General features: G+C 41.2%; 1 protein-coding gene across 1 annotated transcript in view; it reads left to right on the top strand.

Annotated features, from left to right (window-relative positions):
* The first annotated feature begins 919 nt into the window (after window positions 1–919).
* The window catches only part of exoc3l4 (exocyst complex component 3-like 4), a 67,978-nt gene continuing 47,890 nt past the window's right edge, over window positions 920–21,007 (top strand). Inside the window, exons 1-6 of the mRNA XM_020917301.2 lie at window positions 920–1,371; window positions 9,523–9,762; window positions 10,634–10,717; window positions 12,992–13,222; window positions 15,786–16,002; window positions 20,091–20,492. Of these exons, the coding sequence (XP_020772960.2) occupies window positions 9,588–9,762; window positions 10,634–10,717; window positions 12,992–13,222; window positions 15,786–16,002; window positions 20,091–20,492 (1,109 nt within the window). The 5' untranslated portion in view covers window positions 920–1,371; window positions 9,523–9,587. The remainder of the gene's footprint in view (window positions 1,372–9,522; window positions 9,763–10,633; window positions 10,718–12,991; window positions 13,223–15,785; window positions 16,003–20,090; window positions 20,493–21,007) is intronic.

The raw sequence follows: 21,007 nt of genomic DNA, 5'->3' as shown, positions 1-21,007 counted from the left end.
TTTTGCAGCACTACAAAACAAAACAAAACATAGACTACAACCTCATACATCATGACTGAAGTAAAAAAAAATACTTGCCAAACCTGATTAAACAATGACAGAATTAGAAGAAAGAAAAGCAGAGGATGAACAACAAGTTTGTGTTTACAGTTTCACTTATGATTTACTGTAAATACAAGAGACAAAATATGAATTGAAAACTAAATGTTATGCATAATTCATTCATTCCAGAGCTCTATGTCTTTAAAATATAACACTTGATACTCTTTTTAAATCCAATCCAACTCCAACTTTATTTATATAGCACATTTTACAAACAAAACAGTTTCCAAAGTGCTTCACATAGCAATGTAAAACAATTTACTTAAAAAAATAAATAAATCAGCAGAATTATGTTTAATAAAGACAAAATAGAAAAATAAATAAAATAACAATAACAAAATCAATGAACAAAAACAATACAATCAATACATAAAAGCAGTACTAAAAATAAAACAAATAAAAACAATAAATAAAAAATAAATAAAATAAATAAAAACAATCAATAAAAATAAAAAATAAAAACAATAAATAATAAACAAATATATAAATAAAAAATAAATAAATAAATAAATGCTTCTACAGCGTCAGACTTTTTAAAATCATCACAGTTTGTTAAATACACCCTGGGACTGATATTACTCAACAGGAGTAAAATATGCTGCTAAAATACTCTGAAAAGTACAATTTCTTTCATAAGTTACTCAAGTAAAAGTAAGTACTGTCCATCCTTGGCAATAATTAGTATCACAATTATATTATTAAGCGTACAAAGTCCTTTACGCATGCGCACACTCGCTGTCACTCTACATAATCCTCTTTTTATGGCCGGTGTTTGTTCAGTACAATCATCTCTTTATTGATAAGGTCACCTACGTACAGCGTGACCAGGACTTTTCACTTTCCCTCAACCTTGAAGAAAACGTTTCCCCCGCACACGTGTGCACAGCTTGTCTCCTCTAACAGCGCATTCCTTCAGCTTCAGCAGGAAAACAACGGAAAAAAACATGAAATCCGAGCTTCTCTTTATGCAACCGGCCGTTTCAGAGACGCACCGTGTCCTCCAAGAAACGCGTGTCCGCCCTCGCGCTTTACGCTCCGATAATCATTAACTCAAAGTCGGTTAATCCGTTGTGTTGTCGCTCGTTTTTGGTTTGACAAAAAGGACCGAGCCGTGCGCTTTTTACGCACGAGGTAAAAACCGAAACGAACTTGAAAACGAGTTTGGTTAGTTTGTCCAGGGACGTTTTAAAGCGCTAGAAAATGAAAGTGACCCCGGAGAAGACGTGAGCTGCGACGTACGGTACAGCACACCTGACGCAAGGACAACAGGTAAGCACTTTTACGTCTTTTCACCTTGAGCAAAGAAAATCACGTTGTAAATCTTGGAGCAGGGTTTATTTGAATCTTAATTAGAGTGAATAAAAAGAAAGAAATCGCCAGAGTTGATGAAATCGAGTCAAATATTTGCTGTGTTGTTGTTTTAATTTCAGTTCAGTGTTGAGTTGGTACATATAGGCGTTTGCTAAAGTCATCAGGGTGTAACGGGTTTGCCTTGGGTTTCACTCAAAATGCAGTCAGTGACCTTACAGGAGACCTTCCAAAATAACACTTGTGGAGCTACTTTTACGCATCCGTGCAGTGTTTAAAGCCACAGTGTGAAACCTTTTACAAAAATAGACTCGTTTTTCGTGTTTTTTTTGTGATTATTGTATTGAAAAACATGTGTCTTGCCTCTCCACAAACCTGACTCTTACTTGGTTTATGTTGTTCCTTTGGATGTAATTTGACACTTAAAAACGTATCTGTCTCCATGGAAACTGTTCCCAAGTATGAGTTTAACTTTCTGTTTCTCTAGGTCATAACCCCAATATAAAATAACTCACAGGAACAACTGGGCCATAAAGCGGCTCTGTCAGTGTCAGGGAGAGTTTTAAAGTGGAAGATTAGAGGTTTTTGTTTTTTTTAAACTCAAAATGATGCAGAATCATGTTATTAACATTAACACCATTTATATTCACCAAGAGAACATAAACCACAGACTATAACACATGAACCAGGACTAAACCAGGACTAAACCAGGTCTAAACCAGGACTACACCAGGACTAAACCAGGACTACACCAGGACTAAACTAGAACTAAACCAGGACTACACCAGGACTAAACCAGGACTACACCAGGACTAAACTAAACAGGACTAAACTACTAAACTAGGACTAAACCAGGACTACACCAGGACTACTAAACCACTAAACAGGACTAACAAAACCAGGACTACACCAGGACTAACTAAACTAGAACTAAACCAGGACTACAACCAGGACTAAACCAGGACTAAACCAGGACTACCACCAGGACTAAACTAAACCAGGACTACACCAGGACTAAACCAGGACTACACCAGGACTAAACTAGAACTAAACTAGAACTAAACCAGGACTAAACCAGGTCTAAAACAGGTCTAAACCAGGACTAAACCAGAACTGAACCAGAACTGAACCAGGACTACACCAGGACTAGACCAAGTCGTAAGCAGCACTAAATCAGGACTGATCTTGAACTTGAGAGAGAGAGAGCTTGGTCTAGTCCTGTTCAGTTCTGGTTCAGTCTGGTTTAGTCCTGGTTTAGACCTGAGACCTCCTGGTTAGTCTGGTTTAGTTTAACCTGTTAGTCCTGGTTTAGACCTGGTTTAGTCCTGGTTTAGTCCTGGTTTAGTTCAGTCCTGGTTTAGTCCTGGTTCAGTCCTGGTTCAGTCCTGGTTCAGTCCTGGTTTAGTCCTGGTTCAGTCCTGGTTTAGTCCTGGTTTAGTCCTGGTTCAGTCCTGGTTCAGTCCTGGTTCAGTCCTGGTTTAGTCCTGGTTCAGTCCTGGTTAGTCCTGGTTAGTCCTGGTTCAGTCCTGGTTCAGTAGTCCTGTTCAGTCCTGGTTTAGTCCTGGTTCAAGTCCTGGTTTAGTCCTGGTTCAGTCCTGGTTTAGTCCTGGTTCAGTCCTGGTTTAGTCCTGGTTTAGTCCTGGTTCAGTCCTGGTTCAGGTCTCTACAGGACAGTCGTGCAGGTTGTTTTCATCATGGCTCCAGTTTGACATTTAAGTAGTAGTTGTTTTGTATTTGTTTTGTATATCTGGTGTACTCTCATGTACAGCGCCCTATACACTCCTGCACGCTGTCACTTTTATGTTGGAAAGCCGCCAACTGCTTGTCTCCTTGGAGATATTGTAGGTTAGGAGTCAGATCTGTGGAGATGCGACCCCACTCACAGTAAGAAAGACTGAATGTTTTTAAGGTGTTTTTGAGCCATAAAAATGACTATAATAGAGAGATATAATGGCACACTGTGGAACATTCAATTAAAATAAAAGTAAATAAATAAACGTGACAGACTCCACCAGAAAAAGTTCCATGGTGCATCTTTAATATGTGTATTTGTATACATAAAGACCAGTGCTGCACCTGTTCATGCAAATGGTCAGTTTGTGAACAAAATGAAACCAAAACCAGTTCCTCACAAATAAAGTCGTATTTAAAACAGATAAACTGGTTCATCTGAGTGCACTCAGACTTAGACTGAATAAATGTGAAACTAAAAACAGCACAACTTGTTTTGGTCGTTCAAAATACATTCCTCGCTCTCAAACTGCGTGACGATAAGACACAGATAAGACCGTGCGCTGGTTCCACTGCACTTTTACTCAAATATGAGATTACATTTACACGTTTTAGGGGTGTGTATTTTTATCTTCTTTTTTTTTTTTTTTTTTATCAAAATCAAATACTTTCTCATGTTCAGTGATCAGTGTGAGTGTTTTTAATAGGCGAGTTTCATTGTTGACAAAAGCGTGCGTTGCATGCTGGGAATTATTTTGGTCGGCGGCAAGAAACACTAATTCAACATGACGGACGGAGCGAGAAAACACGTAAAGGGTATTGATCCTGGTTATTTATCCACTCTAACGGCAGAGGACCCAAGACCATTTGACCAGAAATTGGTCATAAACATCGACAGACGTCAAATCTCCCTTTTCAACCCCGACAAAAGGTGGACCAAACCAAATTTCTGGTCTGAATCGTCAACTACCTGGACAAATATTCACTTTGGTGATATCCACAATGACTTGGTGGAAACTCCTGGGCCATTCACAGCAGAAAAGATGAAAACCTCCAAGAGTCTCGATGTGTTGTTGAACTTGTTGGAGTCCACGGTTTGTTAGGATCTTCTACGTTTGCTCTGTGGATGTTTGAAAGATGTTTAATTCACCGTTAGTGGTTCTTTTCACTCAGAATACGAAAAAGACATTTTCCTTCTTCTGTGCTTCTATTTGTGCATCCGATAATGCAGCAGGAATTTACCATTATCAGGGAGAAATACGCGAGGTTACACACTGTGTTTGACGCTACCGTGTTTCTTGCCTCCGACCAAAATATTTCCCAGCATGCAACACGGGCTTTTAATAACAATGACATCAGCTGAAACTCGCCTATACAGACGACCACAGCCAATCATCTGTCGGGAAAACACTGTGGTTTGGAGTGGAGGTTAAAGTTAAAGGTGCACTGTGTAACTTTACCGTTGTTGGTCTGTCACCTGTTTGTTTCTATGGAGATGTCACTGCTCTGTCTGAAATGTTCCACAGTGTGACATTAAACAGCTCTACTTTACATGTTTTCAATCACAGGTGGTTTTAGAGCTCAAAAGTACGTAGAAAAACAGACATTGTGACTGAGCGGGGTCGCCTCTCCACAGAGTTTTATTTCGTTTTTTTTATATATATAACACTTTTCACAGACATTTGTTAAAAAGACCATTTACAGATCATTATTCAGTCACTCCAGACCCGGTGATGGTAAACTCCTATTGTACACAGCTGCCCTGGGGCAGACTGACAGAAGTGAGGCTGCCAATCTGACCACCATCACTCACACACACACACACACACACACACACACACACACACACACACACACACACACACACACACCACTTTCATACTAGGCAATGTGGGTGAAGTGTCTTGCCTAAGGACACAATGACAGTTTTTGTGACTGGTGCCTCCTGTGGCTCCTGATTTCCCCAGTGTCTCGCTCCAAGTCCTGACCAGACTCTGCTGAGCTTCAGAGATGTGACAGGATCAGACTTTGACAAACCAGTATCACCACTGGCCACAGATCTGACCTGTAACTTGCTCTGGTTTGGTCTCTGTAAAGACAGAAAGATTTAATGCCATATTGTGAAACATTCCAGACAAAGCAATAACATCTCCATGGAGAAAGGCATTTGAAAAGTTGCACACTGCAGTTTTAAGTTTAATAAGAAAATATGAAATTGAGTCAGAAATGGAGCCTGCACAGAGGAGAGTACGATGCCCTCAGAGTCTAAAACTCCAGAACATCCTGGACTATGAAAGAGGAGACCTGAGGCGCTCTCATGTGCTGGGATGTTATTTATTCAGTGTCAACTGTCAAATGCCTGTGTCTTCTAATACCAACACAAGTCCAAACATGTTCATTCATTAACTTATTTACCCAGTCTGGATCCAAACACTTGATTGTTATTTGAGTTCAGTGATGATCCAGCGAACGCACCGACTATTATTCCATCTATTTCTCTGCACATCCTGGATTATACTGGTATACTGGCACAACAAAGAGAGAGTGTTGCTCATTGTTATTACTGTACATATATATACATTTACTACATTGGTAAAAAAAAAAAAAAAAAAATATATATATATATATATATAATATATATATATATATATATATATATATATATATATATATATATATATATATATTATATATATATATATATATATATATATGATTTATTTTCCACAAATTGAATGAGATTTTAAATTTTATTTAAAAAAAAAATCTTTGCCACCATAATCTGTGTGTTTCTGAGCTCTAAAACTACTTGTAGTTGAATAAATGTAAAGTAGAGCTGTTTGAATACGAACAAGTATGTGTCCGTTTGCTGCAGGTGTTCCAATCAGTAGGAGCAGGTAGAGGGCGCTCTTGGAAAAAAGGATCAAAACTAAAACACAACGGATTCCAGGCACTCCAAACAAGTAGAAAAAGTTAAAAATCGCATGATGAAAAATATAGTTAGAAGGCCTTTATTAGAATGGCCAAAGCCAACATGTTTCAACCTTAATGGTCTTCATCAAGTAGAACACATCAACCAATAACAGACTGGAGTTGATTAGAGGCAGACAAAACAGGTGCAAGATCAACACAGGACACGACACAGGCAAAAAAAATAAATAAAAATTAAACACAATACACACAAATGTGCACACTAACATAATAAAGAAAATAAATACATAAACAAAAACATAACACATTATCATTATATTATTACCAATAATTTATTATTATTTATAGTTTTAAATTATTTGTATATTTTTATTGTATTTTATTATATTAGTGTTATAATTTTTTTTATATAATTTATTATTTTTATTATTATTGCCATCATCATTATCAATAATAACCATAGAAAGCCTATCAGCCTACAGTGGTCGTAAGAGCTGTTTAATGTCACACTGTGGAACATTCCAGGCAGAGCAATGACATCTCCATAGAAACAAGCAGGTGACAGACCCTCAATCAAAAAGTTTCATAGTGTACCTTTAGTCTGTGTTTATTTATATAAAATTGTTTCCTGGTGCTTTTTCTGCAGTGTTTTTTGCATGAGCTCCCCCTGCAGGTGGAGTGTTGAGAGTGCAGTTTGGAGCAGACACAAGGAAATGAGTGAGGAAGCCCCGCCCACAGAGGAGACACAAGGAGGAGAGAGGAAACAGGAGCAAGAGGAGGAGAGGAGAGGAGAGAAGAGGAGAGACGAGAGGAGAGGGCCAGAGGAGAGAGGAGAGAGGAGAGGAGAGGAGAGAGAGAGAGAGGAGAGAGAGAGAGAGAGAGAAGAGAGAGAGAGAGAGAGAGAGGAGAGAGAGAGAGAGAAGAGAGAGAGAGAGAAGAGAGGAGAGAGGAGAGAGGAGAGAGAGAGAGAGAGAGAGAGAGAGAGAGAGAGAGGAGAGAGAGAGAGGGAGAGAGAGAGGAGAGAGGAGAGGAGAGAGGAGAGAGGAGAGAGAGAGAGAGAGAGAGAGAAGAGAAGGAGAGGAGAGGAGAGAGAAGAGAGGAGAGAGAGAGAGAGGAGAGAGAAGAGAGAGAGAGAGAGAGAGGAGAGAGGAGAAGAGAGGAGAGAGAGAGAGAGAGAGAGAGAGAGGAGAGAAGAGAGGAGAGAGAGAGAGAGAGAGAGAAGAGAGGAGAGAGAGAGAGAGAGAGAGAGGAGAGAAGAGAGAGAGAGGAGAGAGAGAGAGAGAGAGGAGAGAGGAGAGAGAGAGAGAGAGAGAGAGAGAGAGAGAGAGAGAGAGAGAGAGAGAGAGAGAGAGAGAGGAGAGAGAGAGAGAGAGAGAGAGAGAGAGAGGAGAGAGAGAGAGAGGAGAGAGAGGAAGGAGAGAAAGAGGAGAGAGGAGAGAGGAGAGAGAGAGAAAGAGAGAGAGGAGGAGAGAGAGGAGAGAGAGAGAGAGAGAGAGAGAGAAGAGAAGAGAGGAGATAGGAGAGAAGAGAGAGAGGAGAGGAGAGAGAGGAGAGAGAGAGAGGAGAGAGAGAAGAGAGGAGAGGAAAAAGGAGTGGAGGAGAGAGGAAGAGGAACATAGAATAGTGGAAGAGAGGAGTATAGAGGAGACACTTCTCACATGTGGTTGTTTAGTCTGGTGTCAGGTTCACTCTTTCATTCTGTGGTTTTCTGTGGGACTTTTAAAATGACACACTTGATTGACAGCTGAAGAATCAAGGAGAGGAATGAAGGAGAAGGAAGCGAGGAAAGAGAAAGATGTTCAGATTCAACTTCATTTCTGTTCTGTGAATGCCACTTTTTAGTATCAGTACTAATTTCAGTATCAATGATCAGATTTTTGACTCATCCTTATGGAACAGATAATACTCCCTACAACTGTACAACAATTCACCCTTATGGAACAGATAATACTCCCTACAACTGTACAACAATTCACCCTTATGGAACAGATAATACTCCCTACAACTGTACAACAACAAACTCACAACTGTAACAACCTTATGTAACAGATAATACTCCCTACAACTGTACAACAACTCACCTTTATGTAACAGATAATACTCCCTACAACTGCGGAACAACTCATTCAAGGCTCAAAACACTTTACAACAAGGAACCACACACACTCATACACAAGTGCATGCAGACACTAGGGGCAGGGTGGGTTAAGTGTCTTGCCCAAGGACACAACAACAGCATTCATCCGTGAGAGCTGATGTTTACGTCTTTTATCATTTCTTTGTCCATTCACTGTTGCCGTGACAACAGGATAAAACACGGGGGGTGGGACATTTGTATTTGTTGGATACCTGCTCAGGTGTGTGTGTAGTTTCGATATCAGTCTCGGTATCGGTTGGTGTGTGTTTTTCGATACTTGTGACGCGCTGCGGGAGTCAAACCTTTTTCCAAAGTCGAGTATTTTCAGTTTGTTGACGTGAAGCTGAACACGCAGGAGCTTTTATTGACTGTAAACACCACTGTCCTCCACTTCTCTCCTCCTCCCTCTCTCCTCCTCCCTTTTTCTTCTCTCTCTATCTCTCGCTCTCACCCCCACTCTCTCTGTCCCTTATCTCCTCCTCTCCTCCTCCTTTCCCTCTCTTTTTTCTCTCTCCCTCCCTCTTTATCTCTCTCTCTCTCTCTTCCTTCTCCCCCTCTCTATCTCTCTTTTCTTTTCATCTCTCTCTTTCTCATTTTCTCGCTCACTCTCCCTGCCTCTTTATCTCTCCTCTCTCTTGCTCTCTCTCTCTCTCCCCCACTCCCTCACTCTCTTCCACTCTTTCTCCTCTCTCTTCCCTCCTTCTTTATCTCTCTCTTCCTCATTGCTCTCTCTCTTATTCTGTCTCTTCCTCTCCCTCTCTTTCTCACTCTCTATCTCTCTCTCCACTCTCTCTCTCCTTCTCCTCTCTCTCTCTTCCACTCTCTCTCTCCTTCTCCTCTCTCTCTCTGTCTCTCCTTCTCTCTCTCTTCCTTCTCCACCTCTCCTTTCTCTTGCACTCTCCCCTCTCTCCTCCTCCTATTTCTCTCTCTCTTTCCATCTCTTTTTATCTCTCTTTCTTTCTCATTCTCTCTTTCCCTTTCCCTCCCTCTTTATCTCTCTCCTCTTCCTCCTCGCTCCTCCTCTTTCTTTTCTCTCTGCCTCTCTCTTTATCTCTCTCTCCTCCCTCTTCCTCATTGCACTCTCTCTCATTCCCTTTCTTCCTCCCCCCTCTCTCTCTCACACACACACTCTCCTCCTCTTCTAACTCTCTCCGTCCTCTCTCCTCCTCTCACTCTCTTTCACTCTCTCCCTATCTCTTTGTTATCTCTCTCCCTCCCTCTTTATCGTTTTCTCCTCCTCTTCCTCGTCGCTCTCCCTCCCTCTCTCTCCTCCTCTCTTCTTCTTCTCCTCTTCCCTCTCTCTCGTGTGTCAGGTTTCAGTGGGCTGTCGCTGTCGCTGTCATCGTCGTCGTCGTCGGTCGGTCGGTCGTGTGGGTTCATGGATTCGGTGGAGGAAGACCGCGTGTCCGTTCACAGTAACGGGAAAACTCCTCTGGGGATCGTGAAGACTTTGAGGACGAGCATCAGAAAAGCCGCCGCCAAAAGTCCCCTGTCCCCGCTCCAGAAGGGGTCAAAGGTCAACGGGGACCCCACCTGTCCTCCGTCTTCTCCCAGTGAGTCTCCCAAAACATTTGACTCTTTCTCTGTCTGAGTTTTCACATTTTTATGTTTTTATTGTGAAAAGAAGGTTTAAGGATTATTTCCTGACACCCACGAGTAAACAGCAGTGAAATCTGTGACCAGGAACTTAAACTGTCTGTCGCAATCTAATCATATTTGACCCATGAGCTTATATCAAATCTGTATTAGATTTGGCCCCCTGGCTACAGATTGACTATAGAGACATTATTTATTTAAAATGTTGTTATTATTTTTATATTCTGCTTGTTCTGGATTCAGTGTTTAAGCAAAACTATTATTAAACATTTATTTTAATAAGAAAAAGTTTAACATTACATACCTTGAAAGAAGAAAAAACATGCAGATGTTGTTGAAATTTTTCCATAAATATATAGTTTGGCCCACAACTTAGTCCCAGTTTTGAATTTTGGCCTCTGTGAATTTGAGTTTGACTCTCCTGATCTAAAACATCTCACTTTTCTTCCAAATTTCTTCCTAAATCATCTTTTGGATACTAAACCTAAAGCAGGTTCTAATTGAGGTGATCTGAAACTATTACCATTACATACTAACTTTGTAATAACCTGTAGTGACTTTGTTCACACAGTGGTTATGGTTTATATTTTGGAGGCATCAGACTGTACGTCATAACTCTCCGTGCCTCTTTTATAAACTCCATTTCTTGTGACTGTGAAAACTAGTCACTCTGTGGCATTTTCATATTGTAAAGGTAACTCACCACAGGAAAGAGTTTGTAGACCCTTGACCTAAAAAGTAGTGTAATTTATTTATTTTTTCTTCAAATGTAAATGTGTGAGAGCTGCTCTGAGTGTGGTTTTTAATGTTCTCGTGTGTTTGTGTCAGGTCCCAGTGTTGTTTCTTCTCTGAAGAAAAACGATGTGGCCTCTGCTTCTCCAAAGACCAAAGGGCTGTCACGCTCCAACACAGGTCTGACCCACACTCACCAACCTTCTCTCATGTTCTCTTACGTTCTGTTAAAGCTGCACCGTGTAACTTTTCTGGTGGAGTGTCCGTCAAATGCTTTTCTCCACAGAGATGTTATTGTCTGTCTGGAAGGTCTGGTTTTCTAGGTGTTTTTGAGCTTTAAAACCACCTGTAACTGAATAAATATAAAGTAGAGCTGTTTAATGTCACACTGTGGAACATTCCAGACAGAGCAATGACATCTCCATAGAAACAAGCAGGTGACGGACCCTAAACAAAAAGTTACACAGTGCATCTTGAAATTGTGTTCACACTTTTTGAAAGAAATCTCCAAACTTTTGATCCACAAATGTTGAAACTTCTCATTTTTGTTTGGGATTTGGCTCCAGAAACTTGTCATAGATTCTTCTGGTCTAAAGTCTTTTCACCTGAAGCTGATGTCAAAAATAAATTCACTTCTTGCTGCAGGTGTGGTAACTGTACCTATTGTAAACACGTATAACGGGCAAACTCTTTCATGGACACTACATCAGGTCAAAGTTTTGATATCAGGATTCATCACTAATTATGTGGTACAGACTCGAACGCCCATGTGGTCGTTTTTACACTGACCGAACAAAACACAAAGTGAAAAACAGACTGAACACAAACAGACTGTAAGAACCTGTGACCCTGTGTCTTACTGCTACAAGCCACAACCACAGAGCCACAGCAGCTGTAAAAGACAAAGTAACTGTGTAACTGAACATATTAAAGAAACAATAAGAGGAGACAGACTGACAAAATGAGTAGAGAGAGAGAGTCCTGCTGGATCTACACTCTCAATCCTCCTCAGTTTCCAGGACTCAGTGGAGAGTTACATTTCTCCTCCTTCCTTTAAATGTACAAACTATTCCTATTTTTAACATCTTCATCTCCATGAAACTGTTCAAGACCAAACCTCTAATATTATAAATATAGGAAAAAACATATATAAGTTGCACTTTTTGGGTGAAATTTATTTATAAAATCAGAGACCAGGAACCGACATTTCATCTTGAATCTTATATGAAGCTTTTCCCAAATCCTGTAGGAAGAAGGACAATAACGTCTTTCCTCTTGATAAAATTCACCAAACATTCTCTTTGTTCGGCTTTAAATCCTCGATCTCCGGAATCGTTGACAACACAGAATGTCTGGCTCTTCTCTGATTGGCTGGTGCCTGAACTCGCACTTCCGGGGTTTTTCCGAACAGTCTAGTGTATTGATGAGGAGAAAATTCAGTTTGTCGACTGGACAAAAGTTAGTTTGGTTGAAGACGTTTTGCAGCTCATCCAAGCTGCTTCTTCAGTTCAAAGTCGACAAACTGAATTTTCTCCTCATGGATTCTACCTGGACGACTGAGGGAATCTTCACACATCTAGTGTATTTTGATTCCTGACCTAGTCACTGGAGAGAAAACTGAGTGGGGACACTAGGTGGCACCAGTCTGATTAACACTGAAGAGCTCTTAAATGACAATTTTGCACAATCTACACTACACTGTTGTTTATATTTTTGGACAGAGAAGACGCTAAAACCTCCTCCCCTCACGGCTGGAGTCCTAAATATAGTTAGTGAAGATTTCTAGTAGGACTGTAGATTGTTTACTGGACACTTCATATGAACACTACTCCAGTCAGAGAATAATTCAGGACACAGGAATGTATTTGGAGCTTTGGAGCTTTTAATGTCCTGTCCTCTTCTGCTGGTATCTGCAACAACATTTTAAATCATATAAAACGACGAAACTAACGAAAATTACAAACATATAATCAGTATATGAATAATAGTTCAACAGTTTATCAACAATTCCCCAAACTATGTAAATGAATCAAGTTAATCAAGTTAAGTTTTATCAGAACATTATATCTACAAATTAAAGATTATCAAACAATGAATAATTAGGTAAATATTCACGTCTTTCACAGGCGCAGACATAAACAGGACAAACCAAACTATTAATGAGATGACAGTTATTTGATGATTTAATTAGTGCTTATAAAGGGAATTTGTTGTAAAATAATCTGCAAAAGAATAAAGCAGTTTTTATTATAATATCCATATTTGAACACGTCACATGTGAATGTGGTCACGTGACACCACAGAGTTTAAAGGAAGGATCCAAACACTTAGGAAACACCCTCCGTCTTCCTGCTTGAAAATTCCTGTGCGGAACAAAAACAACTACCGGAGCGCTGGAGGTTTCTTAGTCGTAATAAAATAATTGAGACTCTTTTTGTTCATTTCTTTGCCCAGATCCGAACGTCGGCTCAAACTCGCTGCTGCAGAGAGGAGCTCAGATCAGACGGAGTTTATTTGGGACGAAGAAGGAGAGAAAGGATGTGACACTGAACGAGGAGACGAAGGAGGAGACGGAGGAGGAGGCCAGAGTGGACGAAGAGGAGGAGAGAGGAGACGAAGAGCCAGAAAACGAAGAGGTGGAAGAGATGTACACTCTACCGGAGCTGCCCCACACGCCTCTGTCAGGTAATGACTCTGTTTAAAGATGCACTGTGTAATGTGTCGCCATGGAGATGCTGCTGTGTTGTCTGGAATGTCCCAGTGTGGCATTAAACTTAACTTTAACCCTGCATTTGCTCAATAATGTGGGTTTACATCGACTTCTTACTGTGAGTGGGCTCGCCTCTCCTCAGATCTGACATGTAACTTAGCTCCATGGAGTCACGTGGTGTCTCGGTAAAGATAAATAAATGTAATGACATACTGTGGAACATTCCAGGCAACATCTCCATGGAGAGAAGCTGGTGAAGGACTCTACCAAAGTTACACAGTGTGCCTTTAAACTAAACTTTATTTTATTTTTTTTAACCTTTGTATCATGTTATAAAGTTGTAAAGTTGTTATCAAGTTGTTTCTTTCATCATCCATGCATGTTTGAGTAATCTAGCGATCTCTCCCAGGCCTTATTCAAACTCTTATTCTGAGGCTCCGCCCACAAGCCTCCCCAAATCACTTATTTTATATTTCACGCTTTGGGGGAAAACAACATTTTATCATTTATTTAAAAAAAAAAAAAAAAAAAAGTCATGGTGGTCGTGTCTCAGAGTCACCAGTGGGATTCAGCAGCTCACTGTAGAATTCAATGTAGCATGACGCCATGTGAGACAAGTCCCTGTCTCTGTCCCTGTCCCTATCCCTTTCCCTGTTTCTGTCTCTGTCCTTGTCTCTGTGTTTGTCCCTGTCTCTGTCTCTTTCCTTGTCTCTATCTCTGGCTCAGTCTTTGTCTCTTCTGTCTCTGTCCCTGTCCTCTCCCTGTCTCTGCTCTGTCTCTGTCCCTGTCTCTGTCTGTCTCTGTGTCTGTGTCTCTGTGTCTGTGTCTCTGTGTCTGTGTCTGTGTCTCTGTCTGTGTCTGTGTCTCTGTGTCTGTGTCTCTGTGTCTCTGTGTCTCTGTGTCTCTGTGTGTCTGTCTCTGTGTCTCTGTGTCTGTGTCTCTGTGTCTGTGTCTCTGTGTCTGTGTCTCTGTCTCTCTGTGTCTCTGTGTCTGTGTCTCTGTGTCTGTGTCTCTGTGTGTCTGTGTCTGTGTCTCTGTGTCTGTGTCTCTGTGTCTGTGTCTGTGTGTCTGTGTCTGTGTCTGTGTCTCTGTGTCTGTCTGTGTCTCTGTGTCTGTGTCTCTGTGTCTGTGTGTCTCTGTGTCTGTGTCTGTGTCTCTGTGTCTGTGTCTCTGTGTCTCTGTGTCTGTGTCTCTGTGTCTGTGTCTGTGTCTCTGTGTCTGTGTCTCTGTGTCTGTGTCTGTGTCTCTGTGTCTCTGTGTCTGTGTCTCTGTGTCTGTGTCTGTGTCTCTGTGTCTGTGTGTCTGTGTCTGTGTCTGTGTCTCTGTGTCTGTGTCTCTGTGTCTGTGTCTCTGTGTGTGCTTGTGTTTTGTCAACAGTGTAAAGTCTCTGAACAGCAGATAATCATCTTGTTCTCACCCACACAACACAAAGTCATTTCAAACACAAACACTGAATAGTTTCATGTAGAAAATGAAGGAAAAGCTCTGGTTTAACTTCATCTATTTTTCACGACCTTCAAAACACACACACACACACACACACAACCTGAGACTCAGATGAAGATATTAAGAGGCTGGATATTCTGGATTATGTTTATTGTTGTTGTTTATTCATTTATAAGTGAATTCATCATTGCGTTTATACAGCACCTTTCATGAACCCACAGCACTTTACAGATCTTTGTTCATTCACGCCGCACTCCCTGCCCTGGGACACACTGACAGAAGTGAGGCTGCAAATTTGCACCATTGGCCCCCACCACTAACACCACTAATGATTTAAAATAATATGTAAAGAGTAACATAAATAACATGCTGTAAATAAGAAAATAGGTGTTACCTTGTTAGGTGGAATTAGATCAAAATGATCCCAAACCATGGATTTTTTTCCACTTGTAGATGCCATTGAAAATAAAACAAATGCCAAAAGTCGCCAAAATCACCACTAACGTCACACAATACTCCTCACTACCCAACATTTTTAAGAAATATTGGTGCATCTTTTATACTGTAGCAGTTTAGCGCTCGTCAAACCACAGAAGTGCACTGAACACTCTGAAGCACTCTGAACCAATCACAGAGCGGAACATTCGCTGAGCCAATGAAACGCTTCGATACACTGAAGTGATTGACACGCAGAGTGAAGCAGAAGGGGGAGGGAGCGACACTTCCACACTTTGGTGACGTGAGCGGCTGCTGCGAGACGAACTCCGAGGCAGAGCTTCAGAGCAGTTTGTTTCAGAAAGAACGAGACGAGCTCCAGAGCTCATTTGCCCATCACTAGATATGGCCATTATTTTCTTAGATTCTTAAAACAGTATCAAGACAAGACAAAAACCGTAAGAAAACCAACCAGTTATCAGGATTCAGAATTTTTATGTACAAAAATGATCTACATGTTCAAAAAGGAGTGAGTAGAAATATAAACACTCTTTTTCCCCAGTGTTAAATGACATTTTCAATGCATTCTGTTTCATTTTCATTTGGTCAAAATATGTACAACTCACTTTTTGTTTTTTAATGTTTTGTCTCTCTCAGTGATGCAGATCAATAAGCTGATAGAGAAGGAGGTTTTGGAGGAGGCCTACATGAACCTGCTGGCTCTGCGTCTGGAGTTTCAGACTGAATCGTCTCAGAGTGGAGCTGACGGTTCCATGAATCTGTCCAAAAAAGAGAAGGACTTAAACCTGCTGTACACCGAGCTCAAAGCCAAAGTCTGCACCATCGTACGGGACTCCAACTCTCTGCCCGCCAGGTACCAACACTCACATCACTCTGTGGGCTTCATCATTTTATTATTTTACCTTATTCTGGACGTTTTCATTATTCAGGCTGTATTATTTTGTGTGGGGCTGATCCTAACAGGAAATTCAATCCAGACGATAAAGCCGCTTTAAATCCTCCACAGAATCAGTGCAGTGTGACTTGTTGGTCACATGAAACACTGAACATTTTACACAAATGAACCAACTTTATATCACATTTATGTTGCAAGACTTTTCACAAATTTACCTTTGACATGAATGGGATCCCCGTTTTAAACCCTGTGTCCCCTGTCCCAACAGATTTATACAAAACCACTGATTTGTCCCAGTTTTATATGAGAAATGTCCCTGGTGTCCCTATTTTTGACCAATCTGATCCCTGCCAACAGTAAAGAGGCAGAAATGGTCATGTGTTTTGGTAAAATACAGAAAAGCTGCTTAAAAATGACCAAAACACAAAGAAAATGTGATTATACTGACTCACATGTTCATCATGAATGGTCTCTGCAGAATAATTTTCCTTCATTATGCACTTGTTTCACAAATGTATTATTATCAACCACCAAAAAAAACAAAAACAGGGATGTCCCAGTTTTTTATCTTGAAATTCTGGTCAGCCTAATTTTGAGAAAGTGGACGAGGCAGAAAAAAGTGATCAAGGTTTTCATAATATTTAGCAAAAAACTGACTGACCTAAATCCTTACTGAGCAGGCTTGCATCTCCACAAACCCGACTCTTACTTGGCCTGCTGGTTTCCATGGACGTGTTGTTCTTTTGGCTAGAATCTTCCACAGTATATACATATATACAAATATAAAAACCTTCATGGAGAATGTTCTGTAGTATGGTTTTAACTTTCTGTTTCACACTGTATCTTTACGTTGAGAAAATCAATGTTCTGCCTTCTTCTGTCAAATATTCAAATCACTGTGTAACTTTTCTGATAGAGTCTGTTTCCATGGGGATGTTATTTGAATGTTCTGCAGTATGGAAATAAACTCTCAACTCAACTTTATTTCTAGAGCACATGAAAAACAACACAGTCAACCAAAGTGCTGCACACAAACACATAACAAACAATGACAAATACAGTGACAGATGCAGGGAAATATAATAATAATACAAATCCAGTCAACCCTCAAACTGAGTTAAAAGCCAAGGAGAGAAAGTTTTTAGGAGGGACTTAAAAACAGGCAGTGAGTGGGTCAGTCTGATGTGCAGAGGGAGATGATTCCACAGCCGGTTTCACTTGGTGGAAACCATCTGACCTCACAGCACTAGGATTCATTCACTTGACGGTAGGCGGGTACTTTTTTATTTAACCCATCACTTCTATTTGGTCGGGACGTGTGTAATCCGCCACAAACGGGGCTAACTGGTATATTAAGCTTTTCCCAAATCCTGTAGGAAGAAGAACAATAACGTCTTTCCCCTTGATACAATTCAACAAACATTCTCTTTGTTCTGGTTTTAAATCCTCGATCTCGGGAATTGTTGCCAACACAGAATGTCTGGCTCTTTGCTGACTGGCTGGTGCCTGAACTCACACTGCAGGGTTTTTTGCAAACCATCTAGTGTATTCTGATTTCTGACCTAATCGCTGGAGAGAAATGAAATGAAGCGGAGGCACTAGGTGGCACCAGTCTGACTACAGCCTTGGAGCAGCCGCTGTAAATGCCCGATCTCCTTTATGTTTTCTCCTGGTATTTGGGACATGAAGAAGAGCCTGATCTGTGAACCTGAGAACACAAGAGGTGGTGTGAGGTACAAGCAGGTCAGACTGAGGGACCATGGCATTTAAAAGCAAATCAAAGAATTTTTAAACCAGTGCCAAAGTGCACGAGGAGCCAGTGAAGAGACTGAAGGACGGGAGTGTGTGTATGAGGTCACATTACATGATCTAGTTAAAGGCGAGTGTCTGTGTTCTGCACTCGCTGTAGGTGGGAGAGTGAGGTTTAACTGAGTCCAGTGTAAAGTGAGTTACAATCATTTAAACGAGACGTAATAAAAACATGGACTCAAATTTCAAAGTTGTGATGAGATAAAATTGATTTCACTTTGACCAGCAACCTTCACTGAAAAAAGCTGGTCACCACAGAATTGATTTGGGCATCAAGTTTAAAACCTAACTTGGTTATCACAATGGAGACTGGTTACTAGTCAGCTCTATTGAGAAGCAACCCTGCATAGTAACACTTCATGTTTTTCAACTTTGTACACTATTCTCACACAGTCATAATCCTTTTGCATCCTTCTTAAAACTTACTGCTGCTGTTGTTCTTATGTTATTTTCCTTCTTTATGTAACAAGCCGAAGATTCATTATTCCTTAATGCTCTGCAGCTGCGTAACTTCTCTCTCCCTCAGCGTGTCCTGGGGCCTCATTTCTAAATCTCGCTTATGCACAGATCCTTGTGTTCGTGCTCTCTACGCCAACTGCGGTGTTTGTGAAACTCGTCTCAAGTGTGGTGCTTTGCTTAACTCTACACCATCTTGGGTCCTCCTATAAGCTCTACTCAAAGTCTGGAGACACGGGGGAAAACGACACTTGTGAGGAAAAGCAGAAGCAGAACAGAGTTTGAGGAAGTGTTTGTTCATGAACTTAACAGAAAATCCACCTATATAAAAGAATGACCTTCAAAACAGAGAAGGGCTGTTTTGATCCACTCATTTATTCTAAAATATTATACATTTGAAACCTATGCATGAGTGTGGCCATGCTTTTGATTTAATGAACGCAATTTTAACACTTTTACTTTAGTCTTTATGCGCCGAGTGACCCAAGTCTGCGCACGCCACGAAGCCTACTGTTCGAACCTGACCCCAACCTTAAATATTCCCTACTTTTTGTGTAATGGGGACTTCTGGCAAATGAGAGCTACTCCCGTCCTGACCCAGCCCCGTGCACTCACCCAGGTGAGCAGTTTGGATGTTTTGTGTGGACTTTAATTGGCAGAATAACATCTGTGACCACATATCCTCGTGTCCTTCTCTCGCTCCTTTCCCTCTCCATGGGAGGGCATCTGAATCTCGCACGTGCTCATAATGTGACCCTTCAGATCAGCGTGTGCACGTATCTATGTGTATATACATATATATACAGGGCCAGTCCACACACACATCATAGACACACTTAAAAATATAGCAGTAAAACTCTTGAAACAGCTAGAAAACACATGGGCTTTACTGCAAAGATGTGCTGCCTAAATATTATGAAATATGATTAAATGAAGAGATGAGTCGTTGTCACTTTCAGTGCAGGTGGGATTTATAAAGCAAAGATTGCGTGTTTAGTGCGTGCGGTGGGTTTTGTGAATATGGAGTTTGCCTCTCGTGGCTACTAGGCGTACGCACTAACTTATGACGACTCTTATGCAGTTTTTTATAAATGAGGCTCCAGAAGTCCAACTTTTTGTTCGATGGTTACATCTGCCTTTCGGGTGCGACCGCAGGAGTCTTTGTCAGTGCAGAACACTTCGTTGACATTGTGGGTTTTGTCGGAGAGAAAACTTACAAACATACAGCACTGATACAGATCCAACATTTATGTAAATGTGTCAAGCTGAACACATCTGTACTGTGCAGGAGACACTGCATGGGGGAGACTGATGACATTGGTCCCACAGTCAACACAATGCCCCTTTATATGGAGTAAAAAAAAAACAAACATGGAAAACTGCACTAAAAATATCCACGAAACAGCGAGGCTGCAAAAGGTGAACTGTGTTGTAGTGAGGGACGACTGTACATGCAACACAGATAAGTTTAATGTCACATTGTGAAACATTCCATGAAAAGAAATAAAATCTCCATGGAGACAAGCAAATAATGGACCATCCACTTTAGAAGTTCCATAGTGCAGCTTTAAACTGACCTAATCATCTCCATTTTGTCCTGTTTAAATCCAGGTTCAAACGAGACAGGCTTTTGACGCTCAGTAACGCAGTGACACTTTGTGATTTGGTTCATTGTTTGATGTTTTGCGTGTTTTATTTTGTGTTGATTTGAATGTGAAGCACTTTGGTCACCTCGGGTAAATAAAGTTTGATTCAATGTCTGATTGATTGTCTTGACACAGAAATAAGAAGCTGCTCGAGTTCGTGTCCCGGATCATTCAGGAGGAGCAGCGCCGTGCGTCAGAGCCAGGAGGACTCTCCGGCAGCTGGCTGGACTCCTGGAAATCCGCGATCCAAGATGGAGTCCAGACCAAAGTGGACCGGGTCCAGCTGGAGACCCGGGAGCAGAACCAGTCGTGGCTGGCCGTGCACCTGGGGATCCTGGGTAAAGCGGTGGTGACAGACTTGGAGGGCGTGAGGAGGGAGCTGAGGTGGTCGTACCCGCGCAGTTTTAAGGTGTTTGGTGAATATGTGCAGAGTTATAACAGAGTACTGGGACAGCACGTGAAGAAACTGGAGACTCAGACCACAGAAGTGAAGGACATCCTCGCTCTGCTCTGCTGGATCCTCAACAGATACAAGAGGTGAGACCAACGACATTCACTGTGGGTGTTTTCTGTTCGCTCTGTGCACTGTCCATCATTACAAGTACCTCGGTGTGTGGCTTAATTCTTCATTTAATTTTGAAAGGCACATTAAAGCTGCTCACTAAAGCCAAACTAAGAATAAGTTTCTTATATTGACATAAAAACAGTTTCACACGCAGTGTTGGGGAGGAACAGATTACATGTACTGGAGTTATGTAATCAGAGTACAAATTCCTATTTTCAAACTTTTTTCAAAAATAAACCACACCGGACTTTAAAGGAAACCCAACAGTGTGATGGGTGAGTGTTTTGTTTGTTTGTTCGTTCACGGTGACTCTGGGCTTTGTTCAGTTGTGGCGTGTAGGGAGGGTGTGTCTGGGACCAACGGATTGTCGGTGTGTTCGCAGTGACTCAGTTGTTCAGTTGTGTCTAGAAGTGGCACATTGCACTCGCTTTTTCGGTTCGTTCCTCCGTTCCTCCGTTCTGTTCCTCGTCGGTGTGGAGTGATGAGT

Source organism: Boleophthalmus pectinirostris, unplaced genomic scaffold, assembly GCF_026225935.1.
Source record: "Boleophthalmus pectinirostris isolate CB_2022bp ecotype Guang Dong unplaced genomic scaffold, ASM2622593v1 HiC_scaffold_10, whole genome shotgun sequence".
Taxonomy (NCBI): Eukaryota; Metazoa; Chordata; class Actinopteri; order Gobiiformes; family Gobiidae; genus Boleophthalmus; species Boleophthalmus pectinirostris.
This window is presented reverse-complemented; position numbering and strand designations above follow the sequence as displayed.